The sequence below is a fragment of the Dermacentor andersoni genome, chromosome 5 (assembly GCF_023375885.2).
Source record: "Dermacentor andersoni chromosome 5, qqDerAnde1_hic_scaffold, whole genome shotgun sequence".
NCBI lineage: Eukaryota > Metazoa > Arthropoda > Arachnida > Ixodida > Ixodidae > Dermacentor > Dermacentor andersoni.
In genome coordinates this window covers 166,819,900-166,841,959 of record NC_092818.1, presented here as the reverse complement: position 1 = coordinate 166,841,959, position 22,060 = coordinate 166,819,900, and the positions used below count along the sequence as shown (strand labels likewise).

General features: G+C 46.7%; 1 protein-coding gene across 3 annotated transcripts in view; it reads left to right on the top strand.

The window, feature by feature from the left end:
• The window catches only part of LOC126532179 (membrane metallo-endopeptidase-like 1), a 55,047-nt gene extending 33,230 nt beyond the window's left edge, over positions 1-21,817 (top strand). For 2 of the 3 annotated variants that reach the window (XM_055071282.2, XM_055071283.2), the window contains 2 exons: positions 14,215-14,361; positions 19,204-21,817. In XM_055071282.2, coding sequence (XP_054927257.1) covers positions 14,215-14,361; positions 19,204-19,389 — 333 coding nt within the window. In that variant the 3' untranslated portion in view covers positions 19,390-21,817. Of the gene's footprint in view, positions 1-14,214; positions 14,362-19,203 lie in introns of those variants that run through there. The other variant, XM_050179853.3, reaches the window with a different exon arrangement.
• Positions 21,818-22,060: the final 243 nt, after the last annotated feature.

Below are 22,060 nucleotides of genomic sequence, written 5' to 3'. Positions count from 1 at the left end.
TTCCTTGATTGTGTTTACATTGAATGAAGCGGTTAATATATCTCTCCAATATCGTCAGGAAATAATTCCGCAAGTTGACTTTGTCAAATATCTAGGTGTAATATACGAAGCAAATCTGAGCTGGCAAAATCACATTGATCATGTTAAATCAGGGCACGCGCTGTTGGCATGCAAAGCAGACTTGGCCGACATCGTGCTGGGCTACGCAGGGATACTCTAATAATGATTTATCTCCTATACGTTCGACCGATACTGGTATTTGGGTGCGTGCTACTTTCTGGTGGGCCAGCACACAAAATTAACCCCCCTGATTCTTATAGAGCGGGAGGCTCTCCAGAATTGTCTTGGTTTACGAAAATTTGTAGCTAACAATGTTTTATATCAAGAAGCACGACTGCCTAGTGTTCCCTGCCAATTCCGCATTCTAACAGTAGAGACTTATTTAAACGTTTATGAATCTTCTTTTAAACGATCCCAATTTGTATTTATTAGTGAAATGAGGGCAGTTTTCGATGAGCATTGGTGCCGCTTACATAGACCTCAGGCTTTGTTTGTACAAGCTGAGCTAGATCCACTAAACGTTAATGTACGCGAGATCATTTGTCCAGGCAAGCCCTTGGCTAATATAAAAATAAAATTTGATGATGTATTTCCGTCAAATGCCAAACTCCTGCGCACTACATATTTAAATGACATGCTACAATATCATTTAACGCAATTGGGGATAGATCATTTGATCGCGACTGAATAAGTGGGGCGAAAGTGGGCGTGGGTATTTTTTCCGAGTCACTATCCTGGTCATATGAATTATGCCTTGCGGATTTCACACCCATATTTCTGGCTGAACTATCAGCCGTTATCTTAGCCCTTCGAAAACTTCCCTCAAATTATTCAACTACGGTTACAGTGACTGATTCACTGTCAGTATGCACATCACTTACTTCATCTTCAGACACTAATGTAGCCAATACATTTAAATCATTAATCCCCTCAAACTGAAGCCTGGTGTGGTTGGTATGGGTTCCAGGCCATCGTGGTATATTCTAAATGAAGTGGTAGACACGCTTGCGCGGATATCTCTTGATGTTGAGCGTTGTTGCAACATCAACATAGGTCCATTATATGCATAACGGATCTATGTCCGTTATGCATATATACTTCGGCTGATGTCACTGCGGCTAGGTTTAGAAAATTCATTTTTTTCCATGGTTCTACAAAACTGAAAATGCAAACGTCGGAATTTAATCATTTATCCTTTTCATGGGACAATAAATTGTGTCCCACACGTAAATTAGAAATCTCCGTAACGAAATTACGATGCCGTATCCCACCATTAAATTTTTATCTATACAGGTCCGGTCTGGCACCGTCGCCTCTGTGTGCTACCTGCCAGGAACCCGAAAACACTGATCACTTTCTCATAGCATGCTGTCGATTTATAAATCAGAGGAATAAATTAGAATTTCCATTCCGAAAATTGAGTATTTCGTTTACTACTCAAAATATCCTCTCCTTCGGGGCTTCTTCATTGAGCTTTAGCCAGAGGAACATCTGCGTGGCCATTTGAGACTATCTCTGTGACACAAGTAAGCTACCATGTTAATTCTCGAGATCAATAATTGGATAGATCATTAAATCGCTGATTGTGTATTCGAAGTTACCCAATACAAACCAAGAAGAAGCACAAAATTCGCTGCTTATATAATATTACAAACACGTTTATTCCTGAATCTGCCACGTAAACCTATTTCTTAATTGACATTAATGTTTAGGTTTTCCCCTCTACCTTTCCCTTTAACCGCCGGCTTCTTGGCCAATCTCCCGTAGTGGGTAAGCGCCACAAGTGAGGAGCCAGCAATCCAGCATGCCGACGCCCTCATGCTCGCTATATAGCGTCAGCTCGTTTGAAAGCATTGTCATTGAGCGTTGTTGCAACAGCAACTCTGCCCTGTTAGTGTTAGCGAAGTAGCTGTGAAACAATTACTGATACCATATGGTGACCTGTTCTTGCAGTACTGTTTACAAGCTGGTGGAGGAACACTGGAAGTATCGACGCAGCATGCTTGATTATAGCGCATACTGCCAAAATGTACTGTAAAATGTCGGCGTGACAGGAACAGTTTCAACATGAACAGCCTGCAGTGGTTCTCACTTTTTGCTGAGCCGGTGCTGCAGCCGTGCCACAAGCTGATGTGCGCCACTAGAGAATGCTCGCTCCGTGTATGCGTCGATTACATGTAGCTTAATCGATAATTATTAGTGTGGGAAAGGTTGGTTATGTCGACAGCAAGAGGAAAGCTAGCGCAACCTGTCGGAGCAAAGCTGTTCGGCAAACTGTAGCATTGCTGTAGCCGATACATATGTATATAATACAAGAAAAATTAAAGTGCGAAATGAACGGAGACATAAAGCACACAAAAAAAATACATGTATGGCCGTACACTTTAAAGAATAACTGGAAAAAAGAATTCTCACTACACAAATGTTGTTTGATATTTCAAATAAAAATATTTTTACGCTGAGAGACAGAGCTTTCCTTAACTGGGGCCGAATTCACAGAGCTTCTCGTTCGTATACGTACTCTTCGTTATTGACTGTCCGCCTTCGTTAAGTTTGCCCAGCCCCGGGATCGGCTGGAATTTTCTTACTAGCAATTCTAGCGTACGAGGTGTTTGTGAATACGGGCCCCGCTCCGTATGTGTACAGCGTATACGTATACTGCGACTGAAATGGTCAAATTTTGTTCGTCTCTTAATTTGCTACCCTAAATAACACTTGCGTGTATTTAGGATAGTAAATATGTCCTGTTCAGCAACACTGGAGACGAGTTGCAACGAATGATTGAAGACCTTAACAGAGAGAGAGTAAAAAACCCCGTATTCAGAAATGCATCTTAATTTGAAGCCCACGCTTGACTTGATTTAAGTGACCGGTCGTGAACGCACCAAAGGAAACGCAACGATCGTGTTGGGCGCATTCACACCAGGCGTCATTTATATCATGTCAATCTTGAGCTTCAAATTAAGATGCATTTCTGAATACGGGGGTAAGAGCGGGGTTGAATATTATTATGCAGAAGACAAATATAATCATGAATAGCCTGGCAAGGGAACAAGAGTTCAGGATCGCCAGTCAGCCTCTAGCATCTGTGAAGGAGTAAGTTTACTTATGGGTCAATTACTCAGAGGGAACCCTGATCATGAGAAGGAAATTCACAGAATAAAAATGGGTTGGAGCACATACGTACGGCAGACATTGTCAGCTCCTGACTGGAAGCTTACCATTATCAGTGAAAAGGAAGATTTACAATCAGTGCATTTTACCGGTGCTGACATATGGGGCAGAAAAGAAACTTGGAGAATGACGAAGAAGCTTGAGAACAAGGACCGCGCAAAGAGCGATGGAACGAAGAATGTTAGGCATAACGTTATGAGACAGAGAGCGGTTTGGATCAGAGAGCAAACGGGTATAGCCGATATTATAATTGACATTAAGAGAGAAAAAAAATGGAGCTGGGCAGGTCATGTAGTGCGCAGGTTAGATAACCGGTGGACCATTAGGATTACAGAATCAGTGCCAAGAGAAGGGAAGCGCAGTCGAGGACGGCAGAAGACTAGGTGGGGCGACGAAATTAGAAAATTCGCGGGTGCTAATTGTATTCGGTTGGCGCAGGACATGGGTAATTGGAGATCGCAGGGAGGGGCCTTCGTCCTGCAGTGGACATAAAATAAGATGCTGCTGCTGATGATGATGATGATGATTATTATTATTATTATTATTATTATTATTATTATTATTATTATTATTATTATTATTATTATTATTATTATTATTATTATCTATCCACGTAAGTGCAGGCACGCAAATCTCGTACGCTTGGCGCGAGCAAATCTCTGAATTTCCAAAATGAAACACACGCACGCACACTTGTAACAGATAGTGCAAAATAAACATTCACATGGGAGGGTGCGAAGAACAAGCGCGCGCGCACGATAGAAAGAGCTCCTTATTGAAAAACAGGGGCAGCTTACATCCGCCTACATACTACTCTGCAGGGAATGGGACGGAGGGGAAGAAAGGCCCTTAAAGAAGGTGGGCAGAATAGAAGAAAAGAAAGAAAATAAAGGGGGAAGGGGCGAGTGGGGGTGCCTGTGGCCACACATTCTTGAAATTCAGCAACTGCCACAAATCTTGCTGCCTTTTCAAGGTCGTCCTGATAAGTGGAGGGAAAACGGCGCTTCACAGAGCGCACTGCGTGGTTCCTTTCTTTATCTCTCGTTTGCTTGCTCGCTTGTCACCAGCTTCCCCTCTGGAGTCTTCCCGTTTGCAGCGAAGACCGTAAAGGCGAAAGATAAAAGAGGGAGGGACCAGTAGAGAAGGATGGTGGCGAATCGGCACTGGCAACCGCAGCCACCGGCTGGGCTGACTTCGGCGCGGGGCCAGCTGCCGGCCAAAGCCGTCTCGGCTGCGGCCGCAGTCTGCACTGCGCGCTCTCTGCCCAAAAGAAAAAAGCGCCCGCGGTGGCCCCGTCGCTTGTTTCCGGCCAGCTCGGTGAGTATGCCCATACGTTTCCTTTTTCGACGGACCGCCGCCGACGGGCGGCCTCGCTCCCGTGCTTTCTGACGAAACGCAGCAGACGCAGGCAGATCAAGTGCCCACGAACAGCGTTTTGTCCCATGTGCATCTTTCCTGCCGTATACCCACAGGTGTAAGCTAAACACGAGAACTTGGCTATAATCGGTCCTAATTCAATTCTCGGGTTTTATGTGCCAAAACTACACGATACGAGGCACGCCGTAGTGGGGGCACCTGGGGTACCTCGTTTAAATAGACTTGCAAACTGAAGTGGAACGTTTATTTTAACTCTCCTCGCTCAAATTTTATCAATCATTTCTTGTGCATGCCATGTAATTTCTAAGCAGGCGGGAACACCAACAGTCCACAGTGTGACCGCCCCTTTTCCCAGTCCGGTATTTCTGACCCCCATTCACACTGTATGTATCTCTCCTTGCCTCTTGCCCTCGGAGAAGCTTGAAACATTTCGTTTATCGTTGCCGTTGCGCTTAATCTAGTGCTTGCTACTCGCCGTGGCGGCTTAGCGACTATGGCATTGCGCTGCTAAGCACGAGGTCGCGCGATCACCTACCGGCCACGGCAGCCGTGTTCCGATAGAGGCGGAATGCAAAAACGCCCGTGTGCTATGCATTGGGTGCGCGTTAAAGAACCCCAGGTGGTCGAAATTAATCCAGAGTCCCACACTATGGCTTGCCTCATAATCAGCAGACCTTGGTTTTGGCACGTAAGACCCCTAACATTTTTTTAGCTTTTGCTTGTTTCGATTGTCTCCAGAACATACACGCAAAAAAAAAAAAAGAAACCGCACAAATTTTGTTGCCCATGACGTGCTTGACGTATACGTGTGTACGATGTGCAGCTGCGGTTCCCCGGTTCACACCACGTGCGAAAACAGCCTACTGGGAACAAATAAACTAGGAATATAAGCAGGCTATAGCATGTACCACACCTGCAGCTGAATGAAACCAACGGCACATGGTTTGCCGTCATGTGGCTCTCCTTAGAGTATATTTTATTTTCCTCTTGGTTAGTTAAGGCGAATTATGCAAAGTTTTTAATATTCACTTTAGAGTCAAGTAGAGGGGATTCAGACACGACCGATTCATTCTTTTGTGGCAACGTACATGCTGCGCGATTTTTTTACGGCGTTCAGAGAAAGCCAGCGAAATATTAAATAAAACCACGTGAATGCGCTCATGCGCTATCGTATTGCAGCGCACTCGGGAAGTACTGTCGTAATTATCAAAGTGTCAATGAGGCATTTGTAGGTACCCCCAAATGACATTTTACTGTGTGTGCAGTGACGTACTGATTGCGCACAATTTTTTCCGTCTGCCAAAGAAACCTTACAAAATATGAAAAATTCCACGTGACTGAGCTCCCACCCGCATCATAAAGCAGCGCCCTCAAATAAGCTGATTGAAAGCAACTGCATGCCTGTCGCAAACCCGAAGAGACAGCACATCATCTTGATAATGGTACGGAAGGAGCGCCAACAGCAGGTTTCGCGTTTCGCAGCTATTCCTTCCTCTCATTTCTTCGGCACACTTATCCGTCTCTCAAGGACGACTGATCACATTGATAACAAAAGCACCTTCATTACGCGGCGGAAGCGCCGCTCTGACTATGCATGAAACGCTAAAAGCAATGAAATAGGCATATATTGTTTCAAAATCCCGGCTCTACTCGCACCGCATCGAAAGAGTGTGCGCGCAGCTATATTTTGCGCCAGAAACTTGCTACAGGCCAAAGCCAAATTAAAGTGACGGTTTTATTTTTCATTAAAGTGTATACGTGCAGCAAAAACAGGTTCGTGTAAGAAAATAAAAGCAAAATAAACAGACCGGGAAGCGACTCGCGTGTATACATATAGAGAAAAGGCAAGACCGATGCGTTCGAGAAAGTAAATGTGCCACTTCTAAGTGAGCCGAATTGGCGATCGGGACGTCTGCACAAAAAAAAAAAAAAAAAAAAAATCCACGCAACATCTCTGGGATTTATCTGAATGACGCGAAAGCAGTTTCGTTATACTGACGTGGTGTTTTGTGATCGTATGCTGGTGTGTTTCGCATAATTGCGAGAACGACCGTGAAAGAACAGCTACAGCCTCTGCTTAGAGGCTGTAGCTGCAAGGAAGTCACTTACAGAGCACATGCCTGGCAGCCCTTGCGCTGAAGGGCTCTGCAGAGGTGCTGCTATAAATTAACACGTTTTAGTATCTAATCCTTCACAACGTACTTTTAAAACCATAGGACTCACTTTTCATTGACATTATTTTAATAGATACATATTTTACACCATTTACAGCGAGTATTTTAGGCCAATATATAGCCACTCGATTTCCACCGTATTCAACTATACTCATTGCCATTCATCGCCAAGTGTCATGGCGCTCTTTGGCCATTTCTGGCCCTTGCGCCAAGAAACAATATCCATCAAATCAGAACCGTGAAACGGAGAAGCGCGGGTGCAACACCGAACTGTTAAGCGAGACCTGCAAGGGACGACGTAGAAGAGGAGAGTAGAATCAGTGTTCGCTGGAGTTATACATAGCCCATAGCGGATGTGGACGTGGGATGAAATGACCAGGGAGATGCAGCAAATGAAAGAAATATATGTGACATTTATTGAGTACACTGGACCACCTGAACGGCGATCAACCGTGCTCCGGTGGCGACTACGTCTGGCGAGGCGGCCCGTGTTTTGAATTAAAGCGATCTGCGAAAGTCGCAGAGTGCCGCATGTGCTGAGAGCTCCGTGAGCGCTGTGCTCTCGCCGCTTTGTTGGCGTTGAAGTGAGGCAGCACGCAGGTTAATTCGCTCGCTCCTGCGGGCGCTATGCTGAAAGCGAACGTCTTGCGGGACGGACGGAGGGACGGTTCTTCCGTTGGATAGAAATGTTTACGCATTTAAAAACAGCCGATTTCAGTGTGCCCTTATTTTCTATCTGTAGCTTTCTTGATGACCGACGCTGAAATTATGAAATTATACCGCAGACATCCGTTATGCTTGCCTTGAGCTCATCTGACGTCCGCGTCGATCTTGTAAACACGATCTTTCACATAACCCCAAAGAAAGAAATCGAGTTGAGAGAGGTCAGGTGACCTAGCCGGCCAATTTACAGGCCCGTGCCTTCCAGTCTATCGCGACCCGCTGTGGTTGCTGAGTGGCTGGGCTGCTGAGCACGAGGTCGCGGGATCGAATCTCGGCCACGGCGGCCGCATTTCTATGGGGTCGAAATGCGAAAACACCCCTGCACTTAGATTTAGGTGCACGTTAAAGAACCCCAGCTGGTCGAAATTTCCGGAGTCGTCCACTACATCAAGCCTCGTATTCAGAAAGTGGTTTTGGCCTGTAAAACACCATAATTTTTTCCAGTCTGTCGCGCATGAAAAGTTGCATCCAGCCAGTTTCGTGCTCGGCTGCTCTGTGTGCTGGCACCCCATCTTGCTGATGCCACAGAAGTCGAAGACGTGACAGCGGGACTTCGCTGAGAAACTCATCCATCACTCCTTCAAGGATTTAGTTCACGTAACGCTGTCCAGTCAGCGTGTGATCGAAGAAGATGGGACCGATTATAGCACCTGCGTAAATTCTGAACCACACACTGAGCGACCACTCGTACTGGGGACGATTGCGCTTCACTCAGTGTAGATTGGAGTCCCTCCAATAGTGTGCATTATGCAAATTTACCTAGGCGTTTATGCGAAAATCGGCTTTATCTGTGCACTGTTAAGAACGGCCCGCTGAGGTGCAAGTTTTGCCAGCCAGTTGCGACAGCGGCGTCAACTTTTCCTGGAACGCCACCACACACCTCTAGCCACGGCGTCACTAAGTCGACTGTGTGTGGAGAACAATACGCGCGCCCTCGACTCGCCGTCGCTGGAGCCAAGATGAGTTCGACGAAGCAGGCTTTGTGCCTGAAGCCGCCGCCGCCGACCTGGTCTGCTGTGAACAAGGGAGTCCCCGAGGGAACGTAGTTCGAGGCCCCTTCCCACGCGCCGTTCAAGACGCAAGACAATGGGCAACCGGCGGCCGCGCTGCGGGGGTCAGCTCAGGGAATAAAACGCGCCTTTCCTGACGTAAGCCCCGAGTTCTACGAAGTTCGTCTGACGTCGTTTGAGGACCGTGAACCTGTGCGGAAGTGTGTGTGTGTGTGTCCCTCCCGCAGAGAGGCGGCTTGCTTACGATGACTGGTCGAACGTTTCCCTCACCTTGGGATCGAGGGAGGACCGAGTGTTTATAAACCGCTGTTGTGCGGCTGCTCAGTGTACTTTCTCTCGCAGTCATGCTAGACTGATGAACTGCAACGTCCTTATGTAGATATTGTAAATAAACCCATATTCCTCGTTCTCGATGAGAAGCGCTCCTTCCCTTCAACAACGTCCTCAGCGTGGATAAGTTGGACGATGGCATGGGCCAGCTACCATCTAATTCATGCCCGACTCCAATCTTGACAACTGGTTACGAACGGTGGGATTGAGCCCCCCAATCCTAACAGCACATGATGTTGCTCAAAAGGTGCGGTGACTCATCAGCTTTTGTGAGGACCCAATTGGAGAAATGTAGAAGATTCTACAGGTCCCTATCTTCTAAGCATTTGCTGGTTAAGGTGGCGCGGGTGAAAGGCCGTCATTTATAATCCTCCAAACTGATGACTTGGAAATTGGTACCTGGGCAGCCACGTCCCGCACGCTAGCATGAGGGTTTGATGCCATAAATGCTAGAACATCCGTGCGTACGCTAGGACTCAAAGATGGAGTTCTCCACCACTGTTTCTTGAAGCTGCCGGTTTGTCTCAGGTTTTCATAATTTCTGAGGGTAGTCGATGCGTTTGGTCTACCAGCACACTTCCATGACTGGTATTTACAGGGTTTCCCACATAACTTGAGCCGAGAATTCAAAAATGAAAGGCGCGTCGGAAGGGAAATGCACCGAATGCATATTATTCGCAATAGCCTACAGTAACTCGGACAATTTTTTTTCTATAACTCACTAATTAAGTTTATTTACCCAACTGCTTAATTATTGGCTGAGGACCCCAAGTATGATAAGCAGATTTGTAGAGCACGTTCAGAAACCACCGATCTAGTTTTTTTCGTTTACGATACGTCTCACGTGGTCCTTTTTTCCGGGTTGCAAAGAAAGCCCGCGAAATATGAGAAGAAAAAAAAAAGCCGTGACGGAGCGCTTTCGCAGTGGTATCGTCCAGCTTTCAAGCGTGCGTTCGGTGAACAAGATCGGCTCCCGTCGGATGACGGCGAAAATGCATACTGCTGCTGGCCGAGCGCTGCCGATGAGATAAAAAACGCCCTGCCCCTTCCTCATCGCAAGTCACGATGCAGCCGACGTTGTTCACCAAGCGCACGCTTGAGAGCAGGACAATACCACTGCGAAAGCGCTCCGCCACGTGGCCTTTTTTTTTTTTCCATATTTCGCGGGCTTTCTTTGCAACCCGGAAAAATAGGACTACGTGCACGAGACGTATCGTAAAGGAGAAACAACTCGATCGGTGGTTTCTGAAGGCGCTCTACAAATCAGCCTATCATACTTGGGGTCCTCAGCCAATAATTAAGCAGTTGGGTAAATAAACCAAATAATTAGTAAGTTGCGGGGAAAACAAAAAACTGTCTGAGTTACTATAGGCTATTGCGAATAGTATGCGTTCGGTTCAATTCGCTGCCGATGCGCCTTTCATTTTTAAATTCTTGGCTCAAGTTATGTGGGACACCCTGTATATTTGCGGCTTTCCTCTTGTTGCCATTTGCAGCTCCGATCATGTTTTCCTTCTGCTCATTAGAGAAAGAAAGGTTGACTGAGACTAAGCAAAATGCGACTTTAAACATTTGCACTGACGTCGATGTTGTCAATTCGCTTTTATGGTGATGGGAAGTGTGGCAAAAAAAAAAAAAATCCGTGCACTTTATCTACGCTAAGACAACAGCTAGCACAGTTTGTTTCCAACTAACACCAAATGCGACGTGCTACTTCGGCCGGGTCGCGGCAGATAAGGCACCAGCTCAATCACGATGTTTTTCTTTATTACCTTTATTTCGTTCTGAAAAAAACTCAGAGGGAGCCTAGCCTGTTCGAGGGCGCTGCTTTATGATCCGGGTTAAAGTACTGTATACGCTACCTTTGGTAGCATATACAGTAACTCTAATCCGGGTGGGTATGTTTGGAGCGCAATCACCTGTTATACTCCATATTTTGCGGAGTTTATCAGTCAGAAAACAATTAATACGCAATTAGTACGTCGCTGAAGATACCTCAGTTAGATGTCCCTTGGCTGTGCCTTCAAATGCCTCATTGACACTTCGATAAATAGGACAGTATTTCTCGAGTTAGATAATCAATTACAATTAACTAATTAAATATCAGTAACAAAAAAATTACTGGCAGCTACTCCACTGTACTGTAAACAATATTGCACTACGCTTTCTTCGAGTGACGCATTACTCTTCTTTTAAGTCTTGACGCATGATAGTTCATTGGGACGCACTGTATATATTTATGACCTTTGCCCACAACTGACGATATTTCTAGCCCTAGTAAATGTTGTAAATTATTAGAAATGTTTTCTCATGAGTAGTTAGCATTGCTATACTGGGAAGAGAAGAAATACTGAGACACACAACATTCACGTGCATTTCACACACCATTGATAAGACTGCCGAAGGGATCACGGAAGTCTGTAGCTTTTTCTTTTTTTTTTTTTTCGTGGTCACAAAAGCACGCAAAGTAATTTGAAGCGTGGTGAACATACAGCAACATATTCATTCTCTAGGCATAGGCTATCCATAAATTTAGAAATAATTTTTAATTGGCTACTTCACGGGATCAAATCCCGGCCACGGCGGCCGCATTTCGATGGGGGCTAAATGTGAAAACACCCGTGTACTTAGATTTAGGTGCACGTTAAAAATCCCCAGGTGGTCTAAATTTCCGGAGCCCCCCACTATGGCTTGCCTCATAACCAGAAAGTGTTTTTGGCGCGTAAAACTCCATAATTTTAAATTGGCTACCTCCACCTCTTTCAAAAATATAATAAAATTAACTTTGTCCTGTGTGTATATTTAAATATATTGTATATGCGCATGGTGTTCTTATTTTATTTTTTTATGTGCATGGTGTTTAATTTAAAAGAATGTTGAAGTGAGAAAATATGGTTGAGGCAGCCGCCACTAGTGCTTTTAATGCACGTGTCCTCCTATTGTCAGGGTTTGCAGAAATAAAGCGAAAGTGTGAATTAAAAGCCGTGCACATCCGCGCCAACAATGATGCAGTAAGCTATTAGCCCCAATAAAATTTCAAGTGAAAAGGTCGAGGAAAGTCAAAAGAAACCTCAAATGATGTGGGTGACAAAGCTGTGTCACTTTAGGTGTGTGCGTGGGAGGGGGGGGCGGGGGGTTGCTTCGGCATCGCCCTGGGGGGTGACAACCCCCCCCCCCCTCCACGGAAATCTCTTGAGGGGGCTCGAGCCCAGGAGGCGCCCCCCCCCCCCCCTAGTCGGCGCCTATGGAGACTGCCATTTCATTTAATCTTTTCAACAGTGACCTGGTACGCAAATTAAGTTCACTACCTGTAAATGTGGAGCGATTGAACAATCAAATTTCCGCAATATTTTCAAGTCTGCTCTCGCTGAGCACACGGATAGCGAATCTGTTAAGATAATGAATGTCGACACATTTGATGGCAACTTGCGCAGAGCTAGAATTATGACCATTGATTCGGCCTGAAAAATAGGCGTAAAATCAGGAAGCCGAAGAGACAAAGACCAGCCAAGGTGCAGAGGGAATATGCCCACTACTGCTCTCTCGTCACACATGGACGTATCAGTCACGATTATATATTTAGTCGGGGAGGTACTGTACGTATTCCTCTAAAGGACCACATAACTCCTGGCCAACAGCTTAGCATTGGCTGACATACCACTCGATCATCCTCGTCATCTGCATGTCATGAGCTGGGCCTACAGTCACCACGTGGAAGAACGCGGCATGACGAAGGACAGCTAGCTACACGTGCCATGCCGTGCTGCACGTGTCGTGCTATACGTGCCATATGCCACGCCACGCCATCATGCCAAGCTCATCGATCTGCTTGGGTCCCATGTTCGTGGCCGCCTGACTGGTCCTGGAGCACGACCGGGGAGCCAAGCGAGCAGTAGCGATCTCTGCCTTGGTCGTCGCCGCTTCGTTGGCCATTACCTTCGTCGCGCACACAGACGAAGCCTTGCTGTTGCATACCATGCATCTTGCTCATTTCGATGCGTCTCTCCCTGACACCCCCCCCCCACAATCGCGTTTGTTTTTTCCCACCATCAGCCTGTACCCCACGATACTGCGGTGGGAGGATGGCTGTCTTGGCTATGTCTGCGCCATCTTCGGCGACAACGTGCGCTTAATTGTAGCGTTCAGGCGCCTCTTGCACGTACGGGACGTGACCCTCACGTTCCAGTCCGTGTTATGGCTCTCGCCGCTTTGCCGTCGCGTAACTGCCCCGGAACGACCGACAAGATGCTTCCTGCAAATGTTTTTCCCTGGCATGGTGGCGTAAGTCGAGAGTCTCTAACACCAGACATACCAGCGCAGGTGCTGTACATGAATGGCGAGCGCTTCAGGATTCTATGCCCGAGAACTGAAAACGGCCGACGAGTTGCATGATACTGACAAAGCAAAAGTTTTTTTTTTTTTTTTTTTTTTTGGGGGGGGGACATGCAGTGGTAGAGTCAAGGCAGAGTGATGTAGCGTCACTCCGCAAGAGGAATGCGACTGGCATCCCCTGGCGTCTATCGTTACTCAACTATTTTAACTATACAGCACACACAAGACAAACGCTGCCACTACAATGCAACTAACGAGACGCGCGACACGTGTCCTGCTACTCAAGTACAAGACTGGCAGTTCTCGGTTCGTGCCGGGATGCTGAATGGCGCGGCCGGTCGCGAGGTCGAAGATGGTGAATACATGCTCTGAACGGTCACTTGCACGCGTATGCACACAGGCGTATATTAATAACACGCGTGTAGCTACAGTTATACTGTGTAGTGGTGTTTCAGTGAAACTCAATCTATATACACAAACGAAATCGATATTTGGACGCATTTCGTCTGTCTGAGGGCGGCTTATCGATCCGAAAAAAAAATACAGCCTCTTCGCAGAAGCTACAGAGAAGACGCGATACATATAAATAGCTGATCTCCGTACCTCATGTCGCAATTAAGATTAGTGATTAGTGATCAGCCCATTTGTGCAAGCATTTGATTTGATTATAGCTACCGCATAAGAAATCACGTATTGCAAGAGTTGGCAGAAATAGGTATCCCTTAAAGCAAAGCTTACCTTGCCTCGCATTGCTTGATGATGTCCGTTCGCGTGCACCAACATTTTGGTGTTTTTGCATTTGCCTTCACCATGTAACACAGAAAAGGGCCTGAGCAAAGTTTGGAACCTTAAATTTGGAGGCTGCTTGCAGTAAAATATTCAGGTACGGGGTTAGTTTTCCCGCGTTCATATTCCGAGACACGAATCAGACTTAATGATTATTGTTTTTTTTTAAACAGCATTTCTGTATGGAAAGTCAAACATTGGTCTGACTTACAGTATATGACACGGGGTACATCTCTTTGTTTTTACAGTTCCACGTGTATGGAACCATGGGTGACGCACCGGAGGTCCTAGCCGGACGTCCCACTAAACGTGGCGGTGTGGCCGCTGTGAATGCCGCTATGACAGCTCTGCGTCAGCTCATCCCGACCGAGCCAAAGGACAGAAGGCTGTCCAAGGTGACGTCTTTGCCTCTGCATCCGTTACATTTCCCTGCCCTTCCCACGTCTACTAATATTTTTTTTTATACGAGTGCCGTAGGACCGCGGGACACAAGTATCAGGAACCGTACAGAAACCACGTAAATTTTGTTTGTACTGATATGTGCTATTGTAGGGAACGTCCCCAGGCACTGTACCTCCGCACGAGAATACATGAGGGTGTATTAACTTTACGCGAGTGGTGTCATCCATGCAAGGTGATTTGTTATATTTTTTTAGAGCGCAGCTCTTTGGCGTCCGTTCCTGGGTTTCGCGTCGTCGTCGGCGTTGTCGTCGGCCTCGTAACCAGCTCCGCCCCCCTTTCATCCCCCCAGAGCTAGCAGCGACCGACTGATACCGCTGGATGCCGCTGACGCCGCTAGAGAGTCAAGATAACGTGACTGCATAGAACACCGTCGCCGCCATGCAGAAAGAGGAGGAAAGGGTCCCCCCCCCCCCCTGTTGTGTGGCGGATAGGGTGCTCTTCAGTTGCCGACGCGCCGGTTATTTCACGTAGGCCCCGGCACGTCGACGAATACGTGACCACCTTCCCACGGCTAGACCTGGTTCTTAGCGCTGCGGAAGCGAGGGTATCATATTGTTTGTGTCGGCATCGGCGGCGTTGTCCCTGAAACCAACTCCGCAGCTGGGGTTGACTCACTATCGGCGTCAGCGGCATCAGTCAGTCGCTGCTATCTCTTCCCTCCTCCCTTTATCGTGTTGTCCGCTTGCTGCGCGCGCTTCTGCCCCCATCGTTTGCCGCTGGGTGTACACGCCGCCCCCCTCCCCCCTCTTCCTGCGAGTCTCCGGTTGTCAAAGCGCCGGCTCGAACTTAATTCCTTTCTTCGCTCCTCCTCCAATGCAACCCCTGTGCGGTGGCAATCAGAGAGCCAGATCGGTGGCGGCGGATCTGTATATGTGCACCGCCCGAGCCGAAATTGCCGCTGCCGTTCGCCCTGTGCGGTGGCAATCAGAGAGCCAGATCGGTGGCGGCGGATCTGTATATGTGCACCGCCCGAGCCGAAATTGCCGCTGGTGTACCAAGTCGAACATATATCAGTCTATTTCTCCGACCACAAAGCTTCCTTCATGACTGTCAAGAACTGTTAGTGGAGTCTTTGTTAAAGGAATACGTGTGAAAAATAAAAAAAAATTCTGTGATAGCGCATACATGTGTTGCTCGATTTCTTTGCCTCAATCTATCGAAAAGGTGAAACAGCTTATTTGCTGCGCTCAAATTTCGCATTAGGAAGTAACGTAATCGTCGGTAATTTTTTTATTATGGAAACGTGCTCTTAAAAAAATTTCACAATGTGGCAGGTAGCGCAATTCTGTCACCTCAGCTATATATACACTGTTGCGTACTCCAGGGTAGCGTATCGTACTGCTATAGTTTTAGCGGCGCCTGCCTATCGAAGCTCGACCGACGTTACTTATTGGGTAGCGTGGCGTTGTCGGCGGGCTGCAGGCATCCGGTAGACCATGGCGACCAATAAGCAAAGGCGAGACGATTTCTAGTGCGAAACTTGCACGGTTTATTCAAAAGTTGATGAAAGAAATGAGAAGAGCATGAAGTGATCAAAAGTACATTTCGGAGCCCCTTAAATAGGCTCTCTACAATCGTGGAAGGGATCTTGCTCCTGTCGACATCACGTGACCGGCACTGAAAGCCTGCTGAAAGGAGGAGGCCGTCCTGCCTCCTGGAATTGTAGACGCTTGCGCGTTGCTGGTTCGTGGAAGTTCTCCTTTTGGCCGTCCGAGGAACGGGTCCCTCTAAAGTCGCACACACATACACACAAGAGGCCAGTACACTGCGGGGCTTCCGCCAGACCGGCAGACACTCGAAATGGTCATGGCGAATTAGGAAGTCACGCTTCATTTCGACGAGGCCTGGTGGAAGAAGGTCGGGTGAGAGAAAGTTCTTTCCGCACGAGGTGCGGGACGCCAACCATAGCAGGCGAAGTCACGCCTCATTTCGAAGAGGCAGGGTGAGAGATGGTCGGTTGAAATTTCTTTCTGCACGTGGTGCCAGACGCCAACCCTAACAACACGAATGGGCAGATTAATTGCACAACACATCGCAATGAGATGCTACACAAGTTTACAAGTTGGTGAGACAAACTTGTAACCGAGTCTTCCAATACTATTACCAGGGTCCTTCTATCACTATTGAATGACTCCTGTTGTAGTCATTCACTTTATCGCACATGTCCCAATTGCGTGATTGAAGCCGAACATTATACTGAAGTCATATCCAGAAATTTTGCACGTTACGAGAAATGCCGCATTTACTCGATTCTAACGCACCGTCGATTGTAACGCGCGCCCGTGTTCTGCGACCAAAGAAAAAAAAAAGCGCACCCGTTTGTCATGACCTAAAAAAAAAAGGTCCTTTACAGCACCGTGTACCTCATTCTTTCATATAGAAATACAACTTTCTCTCATTTGGAAAAAAACGAGGATTTGCTCCCTATGCACTACAGTTGCGATAAATAAAAAAAGTCGCTGTTTCGCCCGAAAGGCGAAGCATCGATTACGATAGCAAATTAGTAGACAACTATACCAAACGTAAGGATAGTAGTTTTATCGGCCGTATAAACTTTTAAACATTCTATTATTAGCTAAATTAACAAGCATGGTGTCACGTGCGCTCAAGCAAACATGAACACGTCTCACTCAATGACCGCGGAAACTTTTCATGAAAGCGCTGGAGCAAGGAAGTGCGGTAGCAGCAGCAAGGGAATTGACCTTTGTGCGGTCTCTCGCTTCAACGCGAACTAAGCGACGAGAACACAGCGCGGTGCGCCTAGATGCGTAGACTCTCGTCTCCGTCGCAGATCGCTTTCAAGATAGGGGCTGCGCGGCCGCGCCGTACGTTGCAACCTCCGGTCCCGCGCGCAAGTTTCGAGAACTTCGAACGCCCGTGAAGCGGCCCTATTTCCGTCCGTCTCCACACACGTGATCGCTTTTATTTTAATTGCGGCATCGTGATACATGTGACTCGGCATGTCTTTGCAGTAGGCACTAATTCCATGCTGATAGAGCAAACGCAAAAAACGGGAAGACGGACGGTGCACTAACCGAAGCCAACGGAGGCATTGCCTAAGCATGTATCACAGTAAGCATGATCATGTAAGCATGAATCGAGTATGACCCTAAATTTGCGTTACCGTATCGCCATCGGCATTTCAATATGGCCGCCTCGTACGCGCTTCGAGCCAAGCTGCCATAGCTTTCTCCATATCGGAAATAAGTGCGCGTTACGTTCGAGTAAATACGGTACGTCCTCGAACTCTTTGGCAAAATTCATTGATGCTCTAGTTGACGCTGTCGGGGCTGCAGACACTCAGCCGATTGTTAATCAGCATGGTGAAGCAACAGCCACCGCCACGTGACGATAGTGCGATGACGGCGGTGGCAGATGGGTCACATGACATTCTGCGCATCAATAGCCCAAGCGTGCACTTTGCCATCGCCAAGAAAGATCAGTGGGGATCGAGACTGATTCAAGCCATTGCGGCAAGCGAGCGTGCTTGAAGCGTTGCCCCACCTGGGCCAAGGTTGATTGGCAAGCACACGGTGTCGATTGCAGCTAGAGCCGATGTTTGTCGAGTATTGTGACTTTATTTCTTTACGACATGATACTGCAGTGCAAAAAAAAAAAAAAGAAAGATACTAAGTGACAGACCCAAGAGACAGAAAGACGGCGCTACACGGCAAACTTATGCAGGCAATCGGCACCTTCAAGCAAACACCTCTCACGCTGTTCTGCATCTGCTTTTCTGGCCATGGAACAGTTCATTGCTGCCAAGTCATGCACTGAAGTTCTTGGCTTAAGCCCATATTTACTATGGACCTTACTATGATTGGCTACACATACTTTGCTTCACTCAAGACTCAGAGTGGCTAGCTTCCAAAAAGCCAAAAGACTTCAGATGCATTGTCCACCAATTGACTAAATCTTCGCGGAAAACTACTTGGTCCAACTACTGAGGCTACACGAAAATATAAAGCAAAACAAACAGCTGGACAACAGGCTTCATGTATTCGATAATGCCCACGTCCTGGAACACATCGCCAATGTGCTACGAAAAGGGCCTAAATATGGATTTGAGCCAGAAACTTTATAGCACGACTTGGCAGCAGTGAACCATCCCACAGCCAGAAAAGCAGATGCACAACAGCGTGAGAGGTGTTTGCTTGAATGTGTTGATTGCCTGCATAAGTTTGCTGAGTAGCGCCGTCTTTCTGTCTCTTCTGTCTGTCACTTAGAACCTTTCTTTACCGTTTCTTTTTTACCTACACTATGTTGTTCAGCAAACACCAACTCAAAAAGTTATTTTGCAGTTACTACTTTAATACGCAGCTCAATCCATATTATAGTCGGTGCATTAAATAGTATTTAGTTCACGCCAATGGCACCAAGGGCTGCGCCTCTTCTGGGTGAGGGCTACCGAGCACCTTGCAAAGAAGCCAAGTCACTGCAACACCTATCGGAACTGTCTAAAAAAATACAATATTGTAGTTTACAAGCGAAACTGCACAGATATGGCAACATAATTTTTTTTCATTTCAGGGGAAAGGGCGACACTTGGTGCCAGTTGCTATGAGGCAGTTGCTTTATGGTAAAACAACAGTACGAACGTACGAGTCAATCCGTCGTCCTGCAAGTGTTCATTGTTGCATGTCATTCTTTGCCGTCTGCTTTGCAAACACGAGTCTCACAGATGGATATGACACCTTGCCCGGATAATGTAGTCACGCAACTGCTATTTGCCTAGCCACATGTATACAGTTAAATAACGGGGTCGGCACGTACAGGTGGAGACCCTCCGGCTGGCTGCGGGCTACATTGCACACCTGTCGGCAAGCCGGGTGCAGAACGATGGAGGCGTGCCTAGGCCCAACTGTGCACCTTTCTGCGTCTTCTGCGTGACCGAGCGGCGATCGGCACGCTGCAGTGCTGGGACACAGCACCAGGCCAGCGGCCGTCATCTGTCTGCATAACCACTGGTGCCATTGTAGTCCGTGGGCTACAGTTACACCACCCTTGGATGCTACCCTGGACACTCAAGTTCCCAATTTGAGAGTCCTTTTTGCTACCATTACCGTCAGAACCACATGGCAGCTGTGCATATAGCTCTCGGGAAAGGCAGGAAAGGTGACATAATTGTGCTCTACCTCACGAAGTCCTATTGATACTCCTGAAACATGTTTGTAGCGGCAAAGAGACGATCAGGCTTCCCGTTTTGTTACTGCCTTCGCTACAATGCACCTGGAACAGAGCGCTATACTCACTGACAACTCCATCTTTCTGTGGCAGTGAAGATAACGCAACAGGAGGGGAGATTCTGCACGTGTGTTAGTGAGCCAAGTATACCGGCAACGTTTCTCATTTACTCTAACGCAGAGAACAGCCGAAAATTAAGTCAAGCTTGACACTCAGTTGCTTATTTCATTTTTGTAACATGTTTGTCTTCTTTTGCTCAGCTTAAACTGATGCAGACAAGAATGTAGGACTTTCTTCAAGAGCATTCTCGTGCGTGCTTTGCCTCTGTAGCTTTCTCTTCGTTGCCACGGAAACTTGTTGGTGAGAGTATAGAATAGACCAAACAGCCACCCTTGTCAGTCAGAGGAGCGAATCCCCCAACAATGCTCCAGACCATTCTTTGCACAGAAGGCCAAGTACGGTGGCGTGCAAATATTCTATATTCCGAATATGAATTCAATAGTCAGTCTTTCGTTACTCGATTCAAAAATTCAATATTCGTAATTGTCGGATATTCATTTTTGGCTCCAACAACACCTGTTGGACTTTCGGGGGAGAGACCGACTCAAGTGACCACTGCTCCAAACTATATTGTGCTGCAGGAAGGCTGCGGATGGTGCAGAGAGGTACCTCTTTGGCAAACACATGGTACAGCCAACTTTTGCACAGAAACTTCCAGTCATTCAATAAGAATGCCTTGGCGACAGGCGGCCGGTGAATTTGTCATTCAGCCAATCTCAGCCCTCTTGCTCTACATACATGTGGCCACCGTGCCGTTCTCACAAGTACAGTGGGCTAGAAATATGTTGATTAGTGGAGAAAACGGAGGACCGTTTCCTTGTTTGAATTTCATGTACAGAAAGTATTCGTATGATCTGTGACAAATCGGAATCGCAATACGAAAGTGAAGGGAAGAAATTCTTGTTCATGACGATTGCTATTGGTTGAAGAAATCTAAAGCATGCGTGGTAGTAGCATCTGGCGTGCTCTGTCAATCCGGTGCAGTTATGCCTTCTCTTGCGGAATCGTGAAAGTCCAGGATGTTGCATCACACTTTCACAATTGTATTCTCATGGTGGCTAAGAAATTTGTTTCTACTGCAGATATAATGTGCTTAGGTATCTCACAATGGAAAGCACAGTACGGAATGCATCCTGACCAGGACTTCCAAATTCGTATGACCCCAAAATCCACATGGATCGCATTATCGAGATCCAACTGGTTTTAAGTTAAGAACACATTTACACAGAATTTGATTCTTTAGGAAAATGTGAATGGCGAAATGGTCACAAAGGGGAGGCATTTTGCATGTTCGTATATACCAAATGTCCCACCAACGTAACTGTTTGCCAAGTTGCAATGCAATAATTTATTTTGTAGTTACTTGAGTGGTGTCATTTCAAGTGCAATATGTCAATAAGATATGAGGGTACAAAAATGATGCACCTTAAGGGACCCCCAAACCACTTTAGCTCATAAATGTTATATAGTGTACCAGCCTGCAAGAGTTTTAAATGATGCTGTAGTGGCAAAGTTACATGTGTTTAACAAACTATGCAGCAGGAAAGAAAAAATTGTCAGCCACGTCCCTACTGAACCCTCTGTAGGTTTGTGCTAGTCGCGTGGATGACAATATTCCTTCCGTGAACTTTCCTCCACCTTGCGGGCTACCGCAGAACTGATTTGCCAACTACATGGCTACTCGCTCGCCTTCGCTACCCTCTCCTCACTGTCTCCTTTCACAGACTCCATGCAGTGCCAGCACCACTTAAACATGGTGTTTGCAGTGCACACAATGGGCAAGCCACTTTCCCTTCTCAGAACACGGCCGGCTCAGGTGTTTCATCAACTGACCTATAGAAAACTTCTACCCTGGCAACGTCACGCTCATGTCCGGGCTGGGATGACAAAGGGACGAGAAAATCCCAGAGAGAATCATGAGATTTCACATTTCTTTCTTCTAAAGTTGTGGCTTTCCCACAGTGCGTGGCACTGCCATGTTCGCTTAAGATGATCGTCACAACATTCTATACATGATCCTTCTTAAGTGTGTTCAAAATGTCATGAGTGGTTCAGCGACCATTTAAGGATTATCTGTATAAGGCTTTCTCCTGTCCCTTCCAAAATGCCTGGAGCTGAATAAATAATTGTGCTTTATTGTGTCAATCGTGTCTGAAGCTGGTATCTCACGCTCCTCTCTCTCTCTATATATATATATATATATATATATATAATGTGTGTATATACATATGTGTGTGTGTGTGTGTGTGTGTGTGTGTGTACAGTGTGTCCCAGCTAACTTGGACCAAGATTTTGAAAATACCTATGCGTTCTTCAGAACAGAAATCGCGTGGATGTTGTTAGCATTTATCTCAACTTACAGTACCATTTCCTTGCTCATCTTTGTTT